At 39.4% G+C, this 21790-nt stretch overlaps 2 protein-coding genes across 8 annotated transcripts; one reads left to right on the top strand and one right to left on the bottom strand.

Moving 5' to 3' along the window:
• Window positions 1–865: 865 nt before the first annotated feature.
• On the bottom strand, window positions 866–8622 carry bag3 (BCL2 associated athanogene 3). The gene is made up of 4 exons (XM_084076405.1): window positions 8402–8622; window positions 4752–5084; window positions 3708–4058; window positions 866–3278 (listed from the first exon to the last, which is right to left on the bottom strand). The coding sequence occupies exons 1-4, from the start codon at window positions 8603–8605 to the stop codon at window positions 2124–2126; spliced, it is 2043 nt and encodes a 680-aa protein (XP_083932531.1). The 5' UTR covers window positions 8606–8622; the 3' UTR covers window positions 866–2123.
• Window positions 8623–11028: 2406 nt separating this feature from the next.
• On the top strand, window positions 11029–21462 carry tial1 (TIA1 cytotoxic granule-associated RNA binding protein-like 1). 7 transcript variants are annotated; one of them, XM_084075427.1, is made up of 12 exons: window positions 11029–11218; window positions 11884–11980; window positions 13744–13842; window positions 13981–14035; window positions 14131–14218; window positions 15745–15820; window positions 16116–16224; window positions 16870–16965; window positions 17074–17158; window positions 17416–17539; window positions 17626–17780; window positions 18344–21462. In XM_084075427.1, the coding sequence occupies exons 1-12, from the start codon at window positions 11190–11192 to the stop codon at window positions 18465–18467; spliced, it is 1137 nt and encodes a 378-aa protein (XP_083931553.1). In that variant the 5' UTR covers window positions 11029–11189; the 3' UTR covers window positions 18468–21462. The 7 variants fall into 7 exon arrangements, with proteins under 7 accessions (XP_083931553.1, XP_083931554.1, XP_083931555.1 ...); XM_084075428.1 differs by lacking the exons at window positions 11029–11218; window positions 11884–11980; window positions 13744–13842 and adding an exon at window positions 14949–15018 and having other exon boundaries at window positions 13983–14035; XM_084075429.1 differs by lacking the exons at window positions 11029–11218; window positions 11884–11980; window positions 13744–13842; window positions 13981–14035 and adding an exon at window positions 14949–15018 and having other exon boundaries at window positions 14088–14218.
• Window positions 21463–21790: the final 328 nt, after the last annotated feature.

Raw genomic sequence — 21790 nt, 5'->3', positions numbered from 1 at the left:
AAGCTTTTCTGTATCCTGCTATATGCATTTAATGCTGAAAACTGCTATGTAAAAACCCAATAAACAAAGTTTTAAAAAAAAGGAAAAAAAATAGCAAAATCAACAGGGCATTTTCATTTTTATAAACAATAAACTGTACTGGGTTTGGTGATGTACTATATTGTCGGAATCAACTTTGTTTGCATTCGTTTACGGCAAGGTAACTACAACCTCTGCCAAAGTGGTCTTGCCCTTTAAGGTTCTTGCCTACATTATGCATTTTTCTATATCATTTTAATCATTTGATTTCACATTCTACTTTTAGAAACAAATCTCATTTAATAATATATATATTTTTAGGGGGCCTGAGCAATTTGTGACTGAAATAAATACAAGTCAGACACATAGTTATGCAGCTGCCTTAGTATTTCCATGCCTCACAGTGTATGATCTCACCTACCGTATGTACATGGTGAAATAATAGCAAAGATTTGTATTCATGACTAGTCAGGGGCCCCTAAGGAAAAAAAGCTCGAGAAACACCAGGTCCCCAACACATAGACAGTTGTTATTCTTCTTATCTTTGAGACTACTTAAGTGGAAACTTCAGGCAGAGTAGTTAAGCAGTGAAAAAGATATAAACTGATATAAATGAATCAGTCAATTCAAATCAATTCATTTACATTGATACAGTATTATGGTCACACACACCCAAGACATAAATATTCTATCTGCTGTACAAAAGCCAAAGGAAAAAATACACTTGGATTTTATTGGCCTACTATCTAATCTATCTGTGCTACTGTGGGTTTTGTAAAACTCACGCGTCAACATTTGCTCAATATGCCACTCGTGGCAAGAATGACAACCCAAACATTGTTCAAAATCAATGTCAAATATATTTTTATTTGCAACCGTACCAATGTGACTTGGCTTCAACACTCCACCCGCCTGCTACAGTACTCATAAGCTGTGACAAACACTAAGCCACAAGCCATAATTTGTAAATCTGTTGTTTTTTAAGTTAAAATAGATACCGAGAAACTCTTTGTAGGAGAGGTACAACTTACAGTTTGGCTTATTATAACAACACCCCATAATATCAGTGCATACAAACAATCAGAGTGTAAGTATACATTTTTATGCTGTTTATACATGAAGAATAGGGGTCATTCCACCCAGATGTCTTTCCCTGAAATTGAGAATTCTTCACCGTTTGCTTGAGAAATGCCATTTTGCTGTAGGTTCTTTTACAAATTGTGGCTTTGGCAGCTATATAAACACTCTTAAACTGTAATTCATAATTAGCAGCAAGTGCTGATTGTCTTACATCTCAAGTAAGATATACAGCTCACATCCATTTCTGTCATTATACATTAATAAATGTACCAAAAATCACAAATCATAACTTTAAATTGTCTTGATTAAAATATATTGATATAATGTGTTGAAGTAACAACAAGTAAACCATTACACATATAAACACACAAACAATACACCAACCAAAACTTGTGTATCTGAAATATTCCAAATGAAATGCAAATGCTGTTGAGCATGTTGCATTTCAAAAATGGTGGCAAAAGTGCAAAGATAGCAAAATAGGTAATGCACCAAAAAGCAGCATCTAACAAACAGCTTCACTGTGTTCTGTGACAAAGCAGCTATGTGACTAGAAGGAACAAATGGCTTTCTGCTGACTGAGTCTTACAGTTTGTGCAATTGCAATTGCTTTTAAACACAAACCAAAGTCCTCTGGTACTAGATGGCGTTCTTCTGAGTGAATATAAAAAGGCTTCACACATCATATCATCAAGTAAAAGGCAACTACACATAAACATAATGAATTCTTCCATTTATCAATAAAGGCCTCATATTGAATTTTCATATTTAGTCAAATTCGTTGCCAGCACCGTGATCATGACAGTTGTCATGTTATGAAGACATTGGCACTACAAAGAAGGCAGCAACATTGGCTTGAAAAACATGACTGAACGGAAATACTAACACTTAGTGGTGAATGCCAGGAAATACCAATACTGTTAATTAATCAACACATGCAACCGAAAGTTCAACAATAGCCAATAGAAAGAGAGGAGTAAGAGAGATGGCTTCAGACTTCAGCTATACAATAGGTATTCTTTCCCTTACGATATCTCTCTTGCCACCTCAACATTTTCCTTGGTGATCATACTGGGATCCCCCTTCTCTGGTAAGCTGTCACCCTCCCCTGACATCTCGCAGGGAGGCTCAGGCAGCTGCTCATCCAGTTGCTCCAGGGTCTCCAGTATGGTCTGCACACGACGGACTCCGTCACGCCTCCCCTGCCGCACATCCACACGCCCCTCTGGGTCTATAGAGTCCAGCATTAAAAGCTCTTTCGTCAACAGTTCCTCCAGTAGTAAGTATTTCTTATCATTCTTTTTCCCACTGAAACATTTCACCTCCTGCTCCAGTTTGGCAACTCTTTCACAAATCTTCTGTACTTTTGCCAATCCTGGGTGAGCTGGCAACTGAGCTGCCGGTTCACCCTCGACCTTACCAGATGGGACCTCTGGAGGAACAGTTGCTGAGTCCTGGGTCTCTGTTTTAGGAGGTATTTGGACTGTGATATTCGCTGTTTGGTGTGGCTCCTGTGATTGCTGGAACTCTTGTTGTTGATGTGATTTTTCAGGTTGCTGGGGCTGTTGGAAGTGTTGTTGCTGTGGGAACTGTGGTGGCTGTTGGAACTGTTGCAGTGGGGACTGGGGCGGCTGTTGGAACTGTTGCAGTGGGGACTGGGGCGGCTGTTGGAACTGTTGCAGTGGGGACTGTGGCGGCTGTTGGAACTGTTGTAGTGGGGACTGTGGCGGCTGTTGGAACTGTTGTAGTGGGGACTGTGGTGGATGTTGAAACTGTTGCATTGGGGACTGTGGTGGCTGTTGAAAATGTTGTTCCTGTGAAAACTGTGGTGGCTGTTGGAACTGTTGCAGTGGGGACTGTGGTGGCTGCTGGAACTGTTGTTCCTGTGGGAACTGCAGTGGCTGTTGCATCTCCTGTGATGGTGATTGTTGTGCTTGCTGAGGCGGTGGTTGTGGCTGTGGGAACTGCTGAGATTGCTGTGGCAGTGGTTGTTGGAACTGTTGTGCTTGTTGTGATGGCAGTTGCTGGAACTGTTGAGGATGTGGCTGCTGTGGCCACTGACAGGTAGCTTCTGTGTGAACAGACTGGGGGAATTGGGAATTCTCAGGTCTTTGTAGACTGCCTGGTTGTTCTTGTTCCACTTTCAGGGGTACATCTCTTGTGAGGACATGTTGCTGAGCCTGTGAAAATTAAAATAAATTGTCATCAACACCTCATTCGCTGTAAAGTGTGTTCAACTTGTTTTTAAGAGGCTTGAAATGTTCCTTTTCTCACTGTTGGCCAGCATCCTTGCTGTCATTGTATGAATGTGAGAATAGAGAATATAAGAATATGGGTGTCTTCTTTTCTTGTACCTATTTAAAAATATATATATTTTATGGGTATAATTGTATGTATTCCAAGCCATTATATTTATCTTTGTTTATTTTATGTGAATAACGTGAACTTCCCTGTGTGCGAAATGTGCAATATAAATAAAATGTGACTTGACTTGACTTAACGATCTCTGACCATATGGGTACCACTAATCAAGAACACTTAATTAAAAATGATCACCAATCATCGTCAAGTCCCGGAACTGTATGTATCGATCTTGTGAGCGACGTTACCTGCGGCCTCTCTCCCATGACCTGTGCTATGACAGGAGACTGGCTCCTCATATGGGGTGGGAGGTGTATCGGAGCAGCATCACGATGCTGGGACAGCAGAATGGGAGAGGCCCTCTCTCTGGGATGCTGCATGGCCCCGTAATGACCGGCCCAGTCATCTGGCTGATAGCGATGGAAGGATGGCTGATGCTCGGCGTAAGGGACGCGCTGAGAGTAGACGCTGGGGTTTATTTGAGCCTGTGGCTGTGCTTGGCCTCCTCCGCCTTCATGGATCACTCGGATGGGGATGTAGCCCGCCTGAAGGCTGTTGCTGCTGGGTCGTGGAGGCTGGTACAGAGGAGCATTGTGAGCCTGAATGATACAAGACAAGTTTTTTTTTTTATAATCGCATGCGCTTACTGTACAGCTGTGTCAACATTTTGGGGAGTAATGTTCTTGTACTCAGAGCGTGTGTGTGAGTTACACACTGTAAATACACTGTGCACAGCCACATCGTTTCACAGAAAGCTAACTTCTAAAAACTAAAACTGACTATCAATCAACCATGTCTGTTACATGCATGAAACATAATTTACACTGCTTGTTCACCAGTAGATGTCCAGTGTGTCATACGTAATAACAATCAGAGGCGTCATTTCAGAAGAAATAGGTGCTGTCAAAAATAAGTTACCACTCAAGCACCATCTACACAATAGCTTGAGTAAGGGGGGGGGGTGTTTGAAAATGTTTGCCTATAATGACATGCCCAAAGAAGGGACACCAGGTTGAAAGTGGTTAATGAATATATGGTTGCAGACAAGAAAACGCATATCTATAACATGTGTGTCGCATGTCACATGTAGTCTAGATGAACAGGCATGGATTGAGATGCATGGGAACATTAGTGGGTGACAATTGCCACACCCTGAGACCCCAAGTGACGCCCCTGATAGCAAGGATTCTATTCTTACCCCATTATCTGTCTTTAGCTTGCTGTGTCTATACACTGTCCTGTCTGAATAAAAGCAAAATCTGGCACAAAACAAGTATTTACACGAATCTCACCTCAGCTGTCTGCGAAACAGGTGAGCAGGGCATGCCAAGCTCAGTGGGACCGCTTTCTGGGGGACTTTGTAACGGAGATCTAGGCCTCAGGTTGGGACCTATTGTGGGAGAGGGGGCCCGTCCGTCTGACCGAATATTCTGTAAAGTAGCTGGCTGGATGTAGGAATGACATGGGTACTGCTGCTGTCGGAGCTCTGCACCCTCGTGGAAGACTGGGATTGGGACGTAACCCTGGCGAAGAACGGGATGTTTCATCTCTCTTACAAAGGTCTTCTGTGCCTCCTGAGGGATTGGTTCAGGTGTTGTGGGTCCGTTGGGAGACACTGGGCTAACCTGGAAGATTAGGGAAATAATTGAAGATATTATTATCAACATTAAGATAATAAAGCTAATGATAATGAACTCTATAAAGCCATTATATCATTACTTGTCTGGACAGAAATGTTATTTAACCAATTGGGCTATATACTGTAACTACTATAGTTACTATATTTGAAACAGTACTACACTTTACAGTAATACTGTAAAGTGCAGACCTTTTAAATGTATTCCCATTTAAAATGTCTATACTGTTGTATATAATATGTATGTACACACTTCTTGCATATAACATATAAATACTTATTAGGATTCACATTTTGCATAAGGTACTGCCTATTGAAAATATATAGAATACAAAATTAATCATCATTCCACTCAATACCGTACAGTAAGCTATCAAACTTTGCAAGTAAAGTTAAAGACAAAATGTGACTGAGAAGGTCTTCACTGCACAGAGATAGTTTACATAGGGCTATAATGTGAAATTTCTATAAGGGATTGCACAAGTATCACTTCCCTGACCATTTAAAGAGGAAAATGACATAGATACTGTGTATGTTAATGGCTCTGTGTGACAGAGTCCCAAAGCCTCACCTACAGTAGTATCTTAATCATGGTAGTCATGAGATTCAATGATATTCTGATGGTATGGCCCAAGACAACAGACTGAGCTGTCAGTATAAGACACCCACCTGTCTATGGCAGCCAAGAAGAGTAAAAGCAACAGGTCTATTGATAGTGCAGCATGCATGCCACATACTGTGGGGGTACAAGGAGTCATTTTATATACAGTAAATAATATTTCACTGTACTGTCCAACTTTAACATTTTCTTGAAACTTTAAGATGACAATACATAAAAGATATGTCCCAAGGATATAAGTAAGACACCACAGTAGGCTGACATTCGTTCTGGCACCTTGATGAGCACCTTCTTCCACAATGTGATTCTCATTAAAATAACAAAAATGTTCTCTGCGCAGCTGTCAAAAAGTGGAGTGGGCAGGCAAGCTTGACTACATCATGAGCTTACTGACCTGGACAGCTGCCTTAGCAAAAGCAGGGCATATTATCAGCCAACTACATGATCCAGAGTCTAGATCAAGTATTTTGCTGATAATATGCCCTGCTGTTGTCAAGGCAGCTGTCTAGACAATGGGCCTTATTACATGCAATTATGTGCGGTAAGGTGAATAATGTCCAATTAACCACTTTAAACCTACTCTTGCTGCTTTTTTCACTGAATGTTTGCCTATTTTCAAAGATGTTTCACCCTATTTTTGGCAAATGTTCAGCTATAATAACATTCCCAAAATAGGGACACAGGGTTCCTAGTATAGCTGTCAGTGGGGGGCTGCACAACTGCTTAATTGTCCTCCAATGTTGACTTCCTCTTGGTGATGATTTTTTACAGCCTTCAGCTGGTATTTCAGAACCAGCATTAAAATTCAATACGTATTTGTTTCAGTTTCAGTGAATAACAATTTGAATCGACATTGCAGTTGAATAAGCGAAGAGTTTGCTGAGCTTTTTGAAGTGATCATACGTTAGTTACAATGCTTGTATTTGCATTGCTCTACAACTGTATTTTTTCTGGGTGTAGGTACTAAACTGAGTTGGATAAGACGATTCCCTCAGCTTTATAAAATGGTATTATTTTTGATTAATTCATTAATACAGGTAATGGGGATGTCCAGCATTCCTTGTATTGTTTTATAACAGACATATTGTGACACATAAGCTGCAAAACAACTCCCATATAGGCCTATTTATCTTTTGGTATTGATTTGATGCTGTCCCATTCCCAAGTTAGGCTTGTCATTCTTCTTGTTAGTGTGTATGATTGCTGTGAATGTAATGTTGACTTTGTAAATTGGTTTGATTACACACATCTGAACTTTCTTTTTGGTCTTAATACCCGATCCAATCACGTTGCTAAATCTCATAAAACTTTTGACATACTAAATATGTGGTGGCTTTCCATTCTAAAAAAAAAAAAAATGAAAAGAAAAATGAAAAAGAAACCTACACACCACTGCAATAAAATTCAATTGTTTTTTTTTCAGAGGGAACAGAATTATGAAATAGTTCTGAACGACCCTTTGCCCTCTGCCATTTCAGCATGGGACGCTGTTCACTGCCAGCAGCATTGCACCAATTTTATCTCCTGACAGCTGTGTCTTTCCAGCAGATTCTTCGAGGCACTAACTTTGGACAACAGCAAGTGTCGATCTCTCAAACGCAGATGGCAACTGGTCGACCATGAAATGAAAGCTATACCACAATCTCTCAACATCACAGTTCACTGACTGTGTTTTTACAGAGGAAAACCAAACAAAATCCATGTTGACTTGACTGTCATTTTGGAGGCAGGCCAGCAGCGCCTCTATACTCAGTAGGCTAGTGGTTCTCAACCTTTTCAGGCCCTGACCCAAAAGATAATCATATTTGAACTGGGGACCCCCACCCTGAAAAGCACTTGGAATTGTGGGACTTTAGGTATTACATTTAGTTTGACTCAGTGCCACAGATATTGTGAGCTTGTAGAGCTGACCTACAAGAGCATGCGCCTCGCAGTGCATGTTGTGAGCTTGTAGATCAGCTATTTTCAAAATGTTTGCCTCTTTCTTGTATTATTTGGCAATTTGGCCAATGTTTGACCAGTTTTTATTGTATATTTTGTTGATTTACTATTGATGCAGTAATGGTCTTTTTCTTTTCTTTCTTTATTATTTTAGATATTAGAAAGGTCTTAAAAGTCCTTAAATTGTCACTTTACTGTCATCTGGGGACCCCCTCAAAAGCATGTGGGGACCCGACCCCCTGGGGGTCCCGACCCGCTGGTTGAGAACCACTGCAGTAGGCGAACTGTTAACGGACGCACCTCAAATCCTTGTAAGGAAAAAGTTTTTGCAACTGGGAATGTGGACATTTAGACGGCGGGGTGTTTAGCCAAACGTAAAAATAAAAGGCTATCACAATGTTAAAACCTCATATAGGTAGCCTGACAACATACTGCAATGTGCGTCATCGAGCAATCACACGCTTAGATCATAACACAAGAATATAACGGTCAATCAGCCGTTATATTAAGAGGGGGAGGCGATAGAGACACGGCCCTATGACACAACATGCAACATAGACATGATGATTAAAATAATACAACAAAACAACGCAGTTATGGCCTAATCTATGCTTTAGTAACCTACGTTTGCCAATAGAAAATAAATAAATAAACTGTGACATCGACGAAATAAAATGTAAAAAGATGTGAAGAATATTTTAGGACATGGAGTTAGTTAACATTCAGAACTTTATACTCTCTCTTACCTTTTTGACATCATCTCGTCTCGGGTCGTTCCAGGTTGTCGTGCGATTATTATGATCCACAAAGAACGGCCATCCTGTCTGGGGGTCAATCTTTACTTCCCAGCCGAGGGGGAGAGGGTCGTGGTGATTATTGTTATGTGCCATTGCTACCATCGGCGACTGTGTCCTCATGATGTTCATGATGGCTGGTGAATACTGAGACATTTTATACAGGACACGGACGCTTTAAAGAGTCTTCCAAGTGACGTGGGAGAAGGGGGCTGGTGCCTGGACGTTTCTCGAAATAGCGCGATCGATGTTGAAGTCGGGAATACCAAAACGCTCGCCCCGAAACACAGTCGTGTCGGGGCAAGTCCAGAGACCTCGGAACGGTCGCCAACAGTAACCTCAGTAAAACTAATGCCAAAACCTAACCTTATTACTAAACGTAACCTCAGTAAAACTATGCCTAAACCTAACCTTATTCCTAAACTTAACCTCAGTAAAACTATGCCTTATTCAAAACGTATTCCCTAACTTATCCTCTGTAAAATAATTACAAGAACCGCTGGGGCGAGCGGTCTGCGAAAAAAAAAATGGTGGTGAGCGTGTTTTGGGGCGAGACTTCCGGTTACCGAAGTCGGCAGACTAGTGGCGTGTGTTCCAGTCTAGACTTATCATTAATCCGTTTTTCATGAATGCGACTACGATCATAACAATGCATTTAATGCATGACGTCTCTTACCAGTTGTCGAGAAGACTGATGAAGTTCCAGTCGTCTCTAGTGGGCTACTGTGTGTATTAGTATATTATAATGATTGCCATGTTTGGGAAAGCCCTTCTTCCCCGTGGTGGTGGATGAATGCCATACCTACAAGGTGGTGGATACTGTCACATTCTTTAAATCGATTGTCGATACAGTGTAACAACATTGTATCAGGATCATTTGCAGGTGATAATCTACTATCACTTCGATTAATTGCAGGACTACAATGGAAACAAAGCCCTAGGACTTGTTGTGTTATACTTTTAGCATTATTGTATAATTGTACCTCTGTACTATTTTGCAAACTGTTAATAAAGTATTCAATCAATCAAAATAAAATAAAAACAGAAGGCATCCATTTTTTTTATTTTTGCTTTATTGTTAAATTGGTTGTAACTGTATTTGTATTCTTGCTCTGTAAAGCACTTTGCACTGCATTTCATGTCATGAAAGGTGCTATACAAATAAAGTTTATTATTATCATAATCTTCACCTGATTCTTTAGAACTCAATGAGACTTAATTAATGTAAATAGCTCTGCCAATTGTTTTGTTGGTTGTTTATTCTTTGTTTTTTAGTTTTATTGTGTGGGTCTGAAGCTGAGCCCATGTTTGACATTTTTTCGCATGCTCTTGTCCATTCATAAAGTCTTCCAGACGTATAACACAACAGATTAATATTAGAATATACATAATAAAATAGTAGACTGCCTGTAAGGTTCCAGATCAGCTTTCTTTCACATAGACATGGTGCGTGCTCTAGGAGGACTTTCTATTGAGTTGTAAAGAACATAAAAAAGACTTCAAAATCCCACTTCATTATTGTGGTAACTGCTGGTAACCTCACCACTTTGACACCTCAATTCCCACAGACAGCTTATCAGCTTCTGGAAACATCCTGGTTTCAGGCCACTGTGACTGTCCAATGACCCTATGATATGATCATATCATATGACAGTCACAGTATGAGTATGTACAACAAAGAATATTATTACCCTCTGTCATGCATGCTGAATAAATAGCCCTACACAAAACAAAACAAATATATTTGTTTATAACATTACTTTTATATTATTATACATTATAATCAGTAGTAGTGATTATAATGCCAGTAGTCTAATAGGCCTACTTAAATTATTCAGCACGAATAACCATGCCTTTATTACATTATGTTGATCGGTATATCTTTTATTATCCAGCATATCGCTTAAGGCTTAAATTAATTAATTTAACGTGATTGACAAAATACATGTGATTGTGGTCATTCTTCGTTTTAATAGTTTATCAATCTGGGAACCCATCGGCCAAAAAAAGTCAATTGGTTCGCTTTCTACCTCAGAGCAGCTGTTATTGTCGTTAATGTTACAGTTGGATCATTCACAAACATGTGTCATGTTACATCACACTGTTGTTGTTGTGCACGCCGGCACGCACGCTATAGTCCCCTACACATGTCGCATGCCTATTTGCCGAAAATAGCTGAACTACAAGCTCACAACGCGACCGCAACGCGTTGTGAGCGTGTAGATCGGCTATTTTCGGCACGCGTCACCGTCGTACGACGACGTACAAATCCGGCTACTTTAGGGCTACAGTCAGTGTTGCCATATTTTGGGAGAGAAATAAGCAACTAGGTCTAGGAAAACAAGCCCAAAAGAAACAACTATAAGGCCACCCATGAGCACTTTAAACCATTGGCTATTTGAAAATTAATTATAATAACCCCCCAAAACCGCAACCACCATTTTTTTTCAAGCAACTTTAAAGAAAAAGCCCAAATCGCTTATAATAAGCCCACATGGCAACACTGGCTACAGTACATATGTCCATAATCTCGCGCTAGCCAGCATAAACCTTCGTTTATTAATCTACGATCGGGCAGCGGGGCCACGCGAGATTACGTATGCCATTGCCCTACCGCCCCCGGTTAGCTAGCTATTAAGCTAGTTAGCTAGTTGGTTTCTCCCCCCCCCAGTAGTAGGTTCATAACCTTTAGGTAAATTACTCAGTAACTAAAGAGTGCTACAGCGTTTCAACACTGACCATGGACGACGACAGCCACCCGAAAACATTGTAAGTCAACTAATAGGCAGCCCAGTCTCGGCTAACGTTAGCTATAACTGGTAGCGGTTAGCCGCTAGCTAATGTTAGATAGTGATCAAAAATAGCGGTGTACCATCTACTTTATAGAACCTTATTACAGGTAAACGTTAACGCTAACTGATAACTGTCTGTAACGTTGACATGTCGTGTTGCTCATATTCGGCCACGTACGGTTAACGTGGTGAAGGATGTTCTGATTGACCTGGTCACATAATGTCACTCACATCCATTATGACACATTCCCTGATAACTTTTGTTTGGTTTATTTTTTTCCATTCCCCGTTTGCTTCCCCGTACCTTGTAAAATTGGATGTCAACTATGTAGGCTAATTATTATCAGTAAACTTGTCATGGATAATCAGGTATTTCAATCATATTGTAGATTTTTTTGTTTTTTTTTGCAATCATGTTATTTGTAAATTATATATATTTATAAATCATGTTCTATTAATATTTTAAGGCCGAACCATATGTTGACGTTGTAACATTATTAGACGAGTATATTATTGAATCCCTCGCCTGATTCAACTGTCATCCAACACCGAGCAAGTGATCGATGTAATATCAGAAGCTTGGTAGTGTTCAGCTGTGGAGGGTGACTGCTTTGTGTTTTGAACTGTCCCAATGTTCTCCAGATATGTGGGCAACCTCTCCAGAGATGTGACGGAGATCCTGATTCTGCAACTGTTCACCCAGATAGGACCTTGCAAAAGTTGTAAAATGATCACTGAGGTAAGTAGTGGCTAGTATGGCTATGTTCTACATGGTGAAGTGTCCCATCACAACAAATAAAGGCTAAAGCTAAGTTTCCAATTTGACATCATTTTGAGCAGCAATTACTCTTGGGTTAGATGTAGAATTTGTGTTAAGAATGGATTTTTTTCAGACTGTGTAGTGATTTTTCATAATATTACCCAAAGATTGCGGCATAACGTAACTAAAATGATTTAATTTAAACCACACAAAGCCCATGCCTAAAATTAACCTTGTGCAAGTTATAACCATTACAACCTGGGCCAGTGACATGGCGTAGATCACAGAGACAGATGCATTTCTACTACCACAGAAATGGTTGTGGAATATAATATAGTTACAAGACTTCTAATGATTCTGTATTTCACAACATAATGACTACTCCCTAGTGTGTGCACCCTCTTTGTTAGAAGCGTAATCAGTAGGCCATGCCAGTAAACCTACCTCCCTTGATATAGCTAATTACAGTATAAGAGAGTCTCCGTTTAGTTCATGATTTCATTGTTCTCAAAAACAAGTCTCTCTTTTAGACTTGGAAGGCCATGCTTAGTTTATGTTTTTGCGAGGGAAACTCTGTTTTATATGCATATAATCAAAGCTATTAAAAAGCAATTAAAAAAGCTTGAGGGAATGAAGATTAACTACCAAACGTATGGCTAGCTGTCTTGTAACGGTTTCCTCAATTAGCTGCTTTGGGGGTGCCAGGTAGGCGTGTACCTACCAGAGAGCAGTTAGTCTCTCCTTTAGTTATGTAGCCAGGTGGTGTCAAGGGAAGCGCACAAAGGACTCAATAAAAAAATAAAGAACCCTTAATTGTTTTGGAACAGCCGTCCGTGTATTGGGGTAAGTTAACCAGGGATGGGTTACAACAAATTGCATTAAAAGGAAATAACAAAAATCATCAACCCCAAAACAAAATAAATGCAAACAACGGTATTTTTCAACTCAAAACCAGGGTTACAAATAGGGGTTATTAATGCACGTCAATACTCCTAAAATAAGCAACTGAAAAGTCCCTTTTCACACACAAAACGATGTGGTCCAAATACAGTTCAGTTTGGTCAAAACAAAAATCCTCTTGCTGTGAATGTTTGAAATCCTCTTGCTGTCAGTCAAGTGTTATTCCTCTTGCTGTCAGTCAAGTGTTATTCCTCTTCGATTGTAATGTATATTGTTCCATGTTACCTGGGTGTTGAATGGCCTCCTTCTCCAAACAATTCACCTCCTCAGTTCAATTCTCCTCCCTGGATTCACTTGCAGTGGAGGTGAGGTTGAATCTGCAGGCCTGCTTAGCAGTTTAGTGAACTGTCTTTAGATGAGGTGAACATACTTTGCTCCAACTTGAGCCACACCAAGAAAACTAAAATAAGCTGGATAAGAAGAGAGCTGGACCACACCTTGGGTGCTGCTGCCAGCATGCAAACTGAAAATCACTCCCTCAATCACACACCTGTGGCCATTTCAGTACTGAGCAGGGAGATTGCCAGGTGTCAATCTTTGTAAATTGGGGATGGCCCATTAATTAGTCAATTGGCCTATTGATTAGAGTCAATTGTGACTCTGGCCGTCACAGTCTTCATAGCAGATCTACAAGCTCACAGTGCTATTTTAGTTCTTTCTTTAACACTGATTTGTACTGTCTGTTTGATACTGAGGAAAGCCAGGAGGCTATCGCAAATAAAGTATCAAGAGGGTGAACTGTCCTGTCTGGATTCTCTTTCCTCCTTTCTTTCATTTCGCAGCATACAAGCAATGACCCATATTGCTTTGTGGAGTTTTTTGAACACAGAGATGCTGCAGCAGCCCTTGCAGCGATGAATGGGAGGAAGATATTAGGAAAGGTAGGCTAAACTATTCAATATGAATAGAGAATTTATGTTCTCTATTCAACTAATGTTGTGATGCTTTGTTCTCCTTATCTAGATAGAATGTCCTCACCTCCATATTTATCTACTGTGTGCAATCTCCTTTACCTTCAGGAGGTCAAAGTAAACTGGGCAACCACTCCAAGTAGCCAGAAGAAAGACACATCCAGTAAGTTGTTTACCAGTGTATTCTCTTGTTTACAGTTATATCCTCTCCCCTCAGACGTGTAGATGTCTTTTGCACTTTCTATGTTGTTTTTTCAGATCACTTCCATGTTTTTGTGGGTGATTTGAGCCCTGAGATTTCCACAGAGGACGTCAAGGCTGCATTTGCACCTTTTGGGAAAATCTCGTAAGTTTTTCTACATATACAGGTTATTTGTTCTTGTGTATAGTACAATTATTTTAGTAGGGTTTATGGTTTATTTCACAGTTGTGCTTTGGCAGTGGTTAAGACATCTGTTTATTCGCCTTTCCTGACCTTTCAGATGTTTTCATGGTGTTTCTTATTTGGTGTTCTCAAATCAAAATAAAAATCTATTGACTATGTTTATATGCACACTTTTATAATCAGGCTTTACCCTGTTAAGAAGAGTAATAACAGGTATGCATCAGTGTATATTAGTGTTTCTGCTAAATAATGTAAAATATGCATTAAGGAGTGACTTGGTCTGATTTGATTTTGGGAAAAAAATGTTATGCATTTTTAGGTGTTTTTTTTTATGTAGAATAATAAGCTCACTCAATTTCAAAATATATTCTCTAACATGAGGCTTTGGCCCAGTCGGCCTTCATCAGATGAAGACAAAGAAAAGACAGATATATAGATAACACAGGTGACTCAATCTGTAAGTTGATCATCTATGTTACCTGCATACTGATTGATTCAGTATCATGCTGTCATCATCATAAAAAGTATCAGTTTTTTGCCTACTCTTCCATTCTGCTATATATGGTTATGGTAAGTAAGTTGCATTGAATGTCAACTCTAATATTAAGTTCTGTGTATGAACCTGAATAGCTTTCAACTTCTCTGTAGTTGTGGGTTTCAGTGAAGTAATAGCACTTTGGTTATTTTACAGAAATGCTCATAGGATTGGACAGGAGCTTGAAGGCTAACAGCAAGGAACTGTGCACTCTGGAGACTCAGATGTAGTTTTTTTTCTCCTCTATTTATTCTACTACTTTCCAAATGTATTCATTGTAGATACTATGTTATTAACATGACCTAGCATAGATTAACAACCTCCAATACTCAATGTTCTCCTCTAAATCTTTGTTATAATTTGTCTAATTTTGATCTGCATAGTATTGTTTGTAGTGTAATGCTCCTCTCCAAAAATTCTGAAAATGTCAATTTCTCAAAATTTGCAGCTCCCCAAACTCCATATTGGTGGTAAAGAATTGACCAGGAAAAATAAAGAAATCTGTTAACAGGCCATGTATGCCGTTTAATTCCTTTTTTTCTCTTTGATATTTTTTCATATATTTCCATTTGTAGGACGAGCACCAACAGCAGATTTTTAGGAATGCATGGTAATCCATATAAAGTTCCTTTTGTGAATTTAAAATCTGTAGCCTACTAGTGTGAAGATTGAACAAGAAGTGGTGCTCTAGTGGTGAGGGACCTTAAGACATCTGAAAACATGTAAACCAACAGTGTAGGCTGCATGTTTGTATTTGTTTTTTTGTTTTTCAAGTGTTGCTTTGATGTTAGTCTTACCAGTCAGTGAAGTAACGGTGAAGATAGTTAATGCACATTGAATATAGGTCAATGTAGAGGATTCACAGTTCAGTGTGTTTGCGTGGTTCCTTTTTATTAGTTGGACGCCTCCTAAATAGAAAGTGCGCTGACATTCGTTTTACGTTTCCCTCCAGGGATGCCCGTGTTGTGAAGGACATGACGACAGGAAAATCAAAGGGGTATGGATTTGTGTCCTTCTACAACAAACTGGTAAGGCTCCAGTGCAAGAACACAAAATGAAGGTTATTTCTATTTTCTGTTTACTATCTTACCAGCATTACATTTAAAATAATTTAAAGGAAAGATTCAATCATAGTTTGAAGTGATTTTTTTAAATTTAAATTAAAAGTTTCTTTAGTTAAGATGACTTCAAATAGATTTTAAATCACTTGTACATTAGATTCTAAACATTAATTAATAAGATACCGAAATGTCATGGTATCTCAGCAAACGTTTTGAATCCATTGGTTCTGAAGGGGAAACTGACTTTATTTTGGATCCACAGGATGCAGAGAATGCCATCGTTCACATGGGGGGACAGTGGCTGGGTGGACGCCAAATTAGGACGAACTGGGCTACCCGCAAACCACCTGCCCCAAAGAGCATTCAAGACAGTAAGTACAATTTTAAGTGTCAAAAGACTTAATCCTACTTTAAATGGGCGACACCTTTTTGTCTGTGTGTCCGTCCGTCCGTCCGTCCGTCCGTCCGTCCGTCTGTGTGTCTGTCTGTAGATCTCGAGAACCGTCCGACCAACCGACTGCAAACTCGGTGTGCGCGTCGCCGATGACCAGAGAGCGTACCGTGCCCGGTGTTGACTCGGTTGGAGGCCAATTGTACAGCACCGCCGATATGACCAGATAGGCATATATGGAGATCTGGTTGTCCAGAACCGCTGATCCAACCGATATGCCCATATATGGGCATATCCTGATGACATCAGGGATCTCCATATATGAGCATAAAAGGGAGACAGACAGACACATATAGTGATCTCCATAGATGGGCATAAAAGGGACACAGATAGACAGACGGATACAAAGAATATTGATAAACCCGAAACTAGCCATATATGGAGTACCCTGATGTCATCAATATCATACTACTGGCGTCATAGACTGGCCTGGACGACATATTTGGCCATGCCTAACACAGAGCTCCATATATGGGCAACCCAAGTTCCTACCAAAGTTCAACATGACTGTAACCTGTATGAATGAACAACAAAATGGGTTCTCAAACCTCTGTGTTCTTTTCAGATGGATCAAAGCAGCTGAGGTTTGATGATGTGGTGAGCCAGTCCAGCCCACAGAACTGCACTGTGTATTGTGGAGGAATCCAGCTGGGATTGACAGGTATGGTTACATTTGTACACTGTGATTTAAATGAATGCATTTTTTCCTCTAAAAATGCAAAGTGCTGATAGATGACACTTTTAAATATGTATTTATGTAATCTTACAGAGCACCTAATGCGACAGACCTTCTCGCCTTTTGGTCAGATTATGGAGATCAGAGTTTTCCCAGAGAAAGGATATTCTTTCATCAGGTATTGTCGTCAGAGGTCAGATGCATTACAGCATCTCGTCCCTAGATGTCACCACAAACGCATGACTCAATGTTAAACCACAGTAACATAACCATCAATACTACACTTAGTTCCCTTGGGCTTTCACTGGAAAACACATCACACTGATGCTAATATCTGCACTCAATAAGGCATATTAACAAATATACTGTTTAATCACAGTTGTTCTCCTGCATTGTCCGGCAGAAATGTTTTAGCTTTGGTTTCCTTTTTTAAAGGTTCTCCTCCCACGAAAGTGCTGCCCATGCCATCGTCTCAGTGAATACCACAGCCATTGAAGGGAACATAGTGAAGTGCTACTGGGGCAAGGAATCTCCTGATATGGCTAAAAACCCACAACAGGTAGGCAAAATGTAATTTTATTTTGGGGGGTATTTTTAATTTGGGTAATTATGATTACTATTTTCTTGCTCTTTGTGTCATGACAGGTGGAATATGGGCAGTGGGGACAGTGGAACCAGGTCTATGGGAATCCCCAGCAGCAGCAGCAGCAGTATGGGCAGTACATGACCAACGGGTGGCAACAAGTCCCATCATATGGCGTGTATGGCCAGACATGGAACCAGCAAGGATTTGGTGTAGAGTGAGTTAACCACTTAACCCTATATATTTCTTTGTATGACAAATAGTGAAAATAGACAATCTACAAGCTCACAACATATAGTAACACGTTCTGTGCAATTTTACCAGCATATTTTATATGAGCCATTTTCTTTTCTGGAATTAATCTTTTTGGAAATTTGCCCAAAATAGGGGTAAGATAGAAGTGTGTGCTCAGTGGAGTGCAAATCTCTGCCAGGCAGCACCCCTACCTCCTTCCATCTTGTGACTATGTGGTGCTAGTGTATGAAAAGGCACAGGGCAACGAGGGGAAGGGCTATGATAAAGGATGCTGATTGTTAAATGCCTCCGTTGTGTCATGTCAATTCTGGTTGCGTGGGCCAGACTGAGAACACAAATAAGCCTGGGAATTTCTATAAAAAATATTCAAAGTAATAGTGCACAGGAATTAATTAAATGTGGGCTTTGTAACTAAAGTGCACAATGCATGACTATCTTGAGCCTAAAGGCAATAGGCAAATTCACTAAAAAGGCACATTTTCTGACCTGGATATTGATCATGTTTTCCTTTTGTTTCCCTTTTAGGCAATCCCAGTCACCAGCCTGGGTGGGAGGTTTTGGGTCCCCGCCCTCCCAGCCTCAGCCCCCTCCCGGCTCTGTAATGTCAAACCTGGCTAACTTCAGCATGGCTGGCTACCAAACACAGTGAGCTAGCCTTCACTTCAGTCTCACATTTGCGTTACAGTGGGGGTGGGGGGGAATGGCCATGTTTACATCTGGGCAGGTGCTGTGATGAATGCACACTAGGGGCTACATTCACAAAGCCTATACGGCTACCAGATGCTCCCAGCTAACCAAAAGAAAATGTCCACTTTATAAAAGTGCATATGTAAATAATGCTCAAAAGTTTTAGTGAGGCTGTACTCACAAAGCTTTCTAAGGTGGAGTGGTTTAAAGGGCGACATTTTGTGTAACATTTAAGAGTGGTTGTTCCTCTGACAAATTTAAAACACCAACAAACTGCTATCGCCCCAGAAGCCATAACATGAAAATTGTTTTAGTGGAGCTAAAAGCATGTTTACTAGAAACGACACGACACCGACATGTCACCAGACATTCACCTTCAAATATCCATGTTTAATGGATGGTGAAATGTACAGAGAGAAATTTCTTTGTTTTTGCCTGAATTTTATATTCATTATATTTGTCACTCTTTTGGTCACAATATTGTCATTTGAGACACCAGAACACTTGACCAGCCATTGTGGGTTGTATTCCTTGGAAAACAAAACCCCCAAAATTAGATTTTGTGCTTGTTTTTTTGTTTCACATGCAATATGCAATAAAAAAGTTAAATGGAAAGAGATGGTGGGCATGATGGCCTCATGAAACAATGCTGTGACTACATGGTTATTGCACTGAGCCAACAAGACACCCCAACTCACCATAAACTGTCCCCAGCTTAGCTTCATAGCTAGATGTTCAGATTTCTGAGGTACTTTTAGGTAATTAAAAGTGAATACAGGCCCAGGAGCAGTAGAGTCGTAGTTTACCTCTCCAATATTATGTATTTGTGTAAGCTGTGTGGAAGGAGAGATGTCTTAGAAGACATTTGTGTACAAAGGACATTTCAACTATACATCCATAAAAGCAAAAAAATATATGAAAAATACTGCATTTTCAGGATTTTCTATCAGAGTGATTGGCATGTTCTTAGCAAACCTTTGAGGAATTTTAGTTTACAATGATGTAGCCTAGCTCAGTCTAATTTATAACCTTGAGTGTCTCATGGGAAAGAAAATACTATAGCACATGCTCATTGTACAAAGAAGATATTGTAAATAGCTGAGCCCTCCAAAACGTTTGAAAGGTAATTGATTATATAGTGCTGTTTCTGGGGCTGGTTTCCTAGAATATTCTTAAACAAAATGTGTTCTTTGTTCTGACCTCCATGAAAATGTCCTCTACGCCTTTTAATGCCTCTTTATATGCCTCTCATATAAGGTATTAAGCTTATATTTTGCAGATGAGTGTTTTGTGAAGAAACAAACATTTTAGGAAACCAGCCCCATATCATATAAAATAATCTGCTGTCATATTTGATACTATTTGTCTTTTTAGTCACCCATTTTGCATTGTTACAAGGTTCTTTTCTATTGATAGTTGAAATATTCATTAATATATAATCAGCTCCTCAGTTTTGAACACACCTTTGTCATTCAGTGCAAATGCATTCAGAATTACAGCTTTTTAAAGATATATTCCATTATATCTCAGTTGAACTATTTAAAAAAGCACTACTAAATGGTATAACCATTTCCCCAAATGTCATTTTGATTTTGTGTGCCATGATGTACAGCCTATTAGAGTATTTGTTAGCTTCACTCTATTTTTGGTGTTGTATTAGCCAACATAGTTAGGGGGTGTAAGGGGCACTTGTAAAAAAAAAAGAAATAAAAACAAAAACAGGGTCATGTGGACTACATGAGTGATTCTCAACCTGTGGGCCGGGGCCCACTAGTGGGCTGTGAGGGTTTTGCAAGTGGGACAAAATTACATGTTTCTTTTTTTTAACTTGAAAAATATGTTTTCATAGTGATACCAATAAATAAGAACCTAAAAGTTTACTATGTTAGTTCCATTGATCCAAGCTGGAACACAATCGATTGATTGATCATAACATCATAACTTTAAATGCACACGGCACCCATCTGACCACTTAACACTTAAATGGTCATATGGGTGGGCGAAAGCTGTTGAGATTTTCAAGTGGGCCCTGATCCAGAAAAGGTTGAGAACCATTGGAAACACTAGCTACCTTCATGAACTTTTTTGAAGTGAGTCTGTACATACTGTAGGTAAACAGGCGTATGTCAAATTCCCGTCATTAGCCCATTCAATCCGGGAACGCATCTCTGTCATTTTAGATTTCTTTGGCTATTCAAAACATTTTGAAGCTTGAAGATCTGCTATTTTTGAAAAATCTTGAAAATGTGTGCAAATCTTTTATTATATATATTTTTAAAGCGTTACATTTGTAACTGTCAAATGTCTCAACAAATGTCTTCATTTTTCTGAAAAACTATCGTTGCTATACGGGTGCTGCTCAAACTTTTTCTTGTCAAGGACCCCCAAAATATGTATTTGGCCGCGGACCCCCATCTCAAAATGTTTTGTTCCAGGGACCCCCCTCCCCCCCCCCAAATGTACGCTTTAAAAAATATACATTCAAAGATTTGCACAAATATTCAAGATTTTTCAAAAATAGCAGATCTACAAGCTACAAGCAAGTATAATATAATGGTTTAAGTGGTTACACAGATGTGTTCCCGGTCTTAATGGGTTAAACTTCAGCAATATAATTTATGAAGAAGCCTTAATTGCTATGTCGCTAGCCTGCGACATTTGTTTTACTTACCGAGGCTTCATCAGAAAGCTAAATTCCTTTTCACTGAGTAATATCCATTTTTAAGTTTGTGCCATTACAGTGAGTATCAGGAAGTGATGTTTGAGTTTGAATTGCACGCTTATGAGTTATGACATGTAATATATTTGTTGCGTAAAATATTGAATGTAATGGCAAGCTGATTTTATGACAGTAACACATGAATTGAAATACTGACAAGTTGCATTCAGTGATTGATGAATTCCATTACTGATTTGAATGGAGAAGTAAATTAATAAAAACATGTGAAACTCTTGAACCTGTTTAAGTACATTTATTATTATTATCTGATAAATTGTGCTGTCTGCCTTGCACATCAATATTAGTCTGATAACACCAAGCATACATTTAGCTGTAGCTGGAGTTTCAGTAGGTACAGTAGTTCTACACATTAAATGAACATGTAAAGTGATATATTCAACTGTATACAAAATAAACAGCACATCACTGTCTATATTTTCAACAAGAAAAACTCAACCCCCTTGATTTTAAAATAAACATTTAAGTAAACCATCAAGGAGGGGAATACCTTTTTTTTTTAAATAACTAGTGTACTACAGAAATAGCGTTTGTAACTTATTCCAAAA

Source organism: Gymnoscopelus microlampas (assembly GCF_963454915.1).
Source record: "Gymnoscopelus microlampas genome assembly, chromosome: 13".
Taxonomy (NCBI): Eukaryota; Metazoa; Chordata; class Actinopteri; order Myctophiformes; family Myctophidae; genus Gymnoscopelus; species Gymnoscopelus microlampas.
The sequence above is the reverse complement of the archived record's forward strand: the minus strand, read 5'-3'. Positions and strand labels throughout refer to the sequence as shown.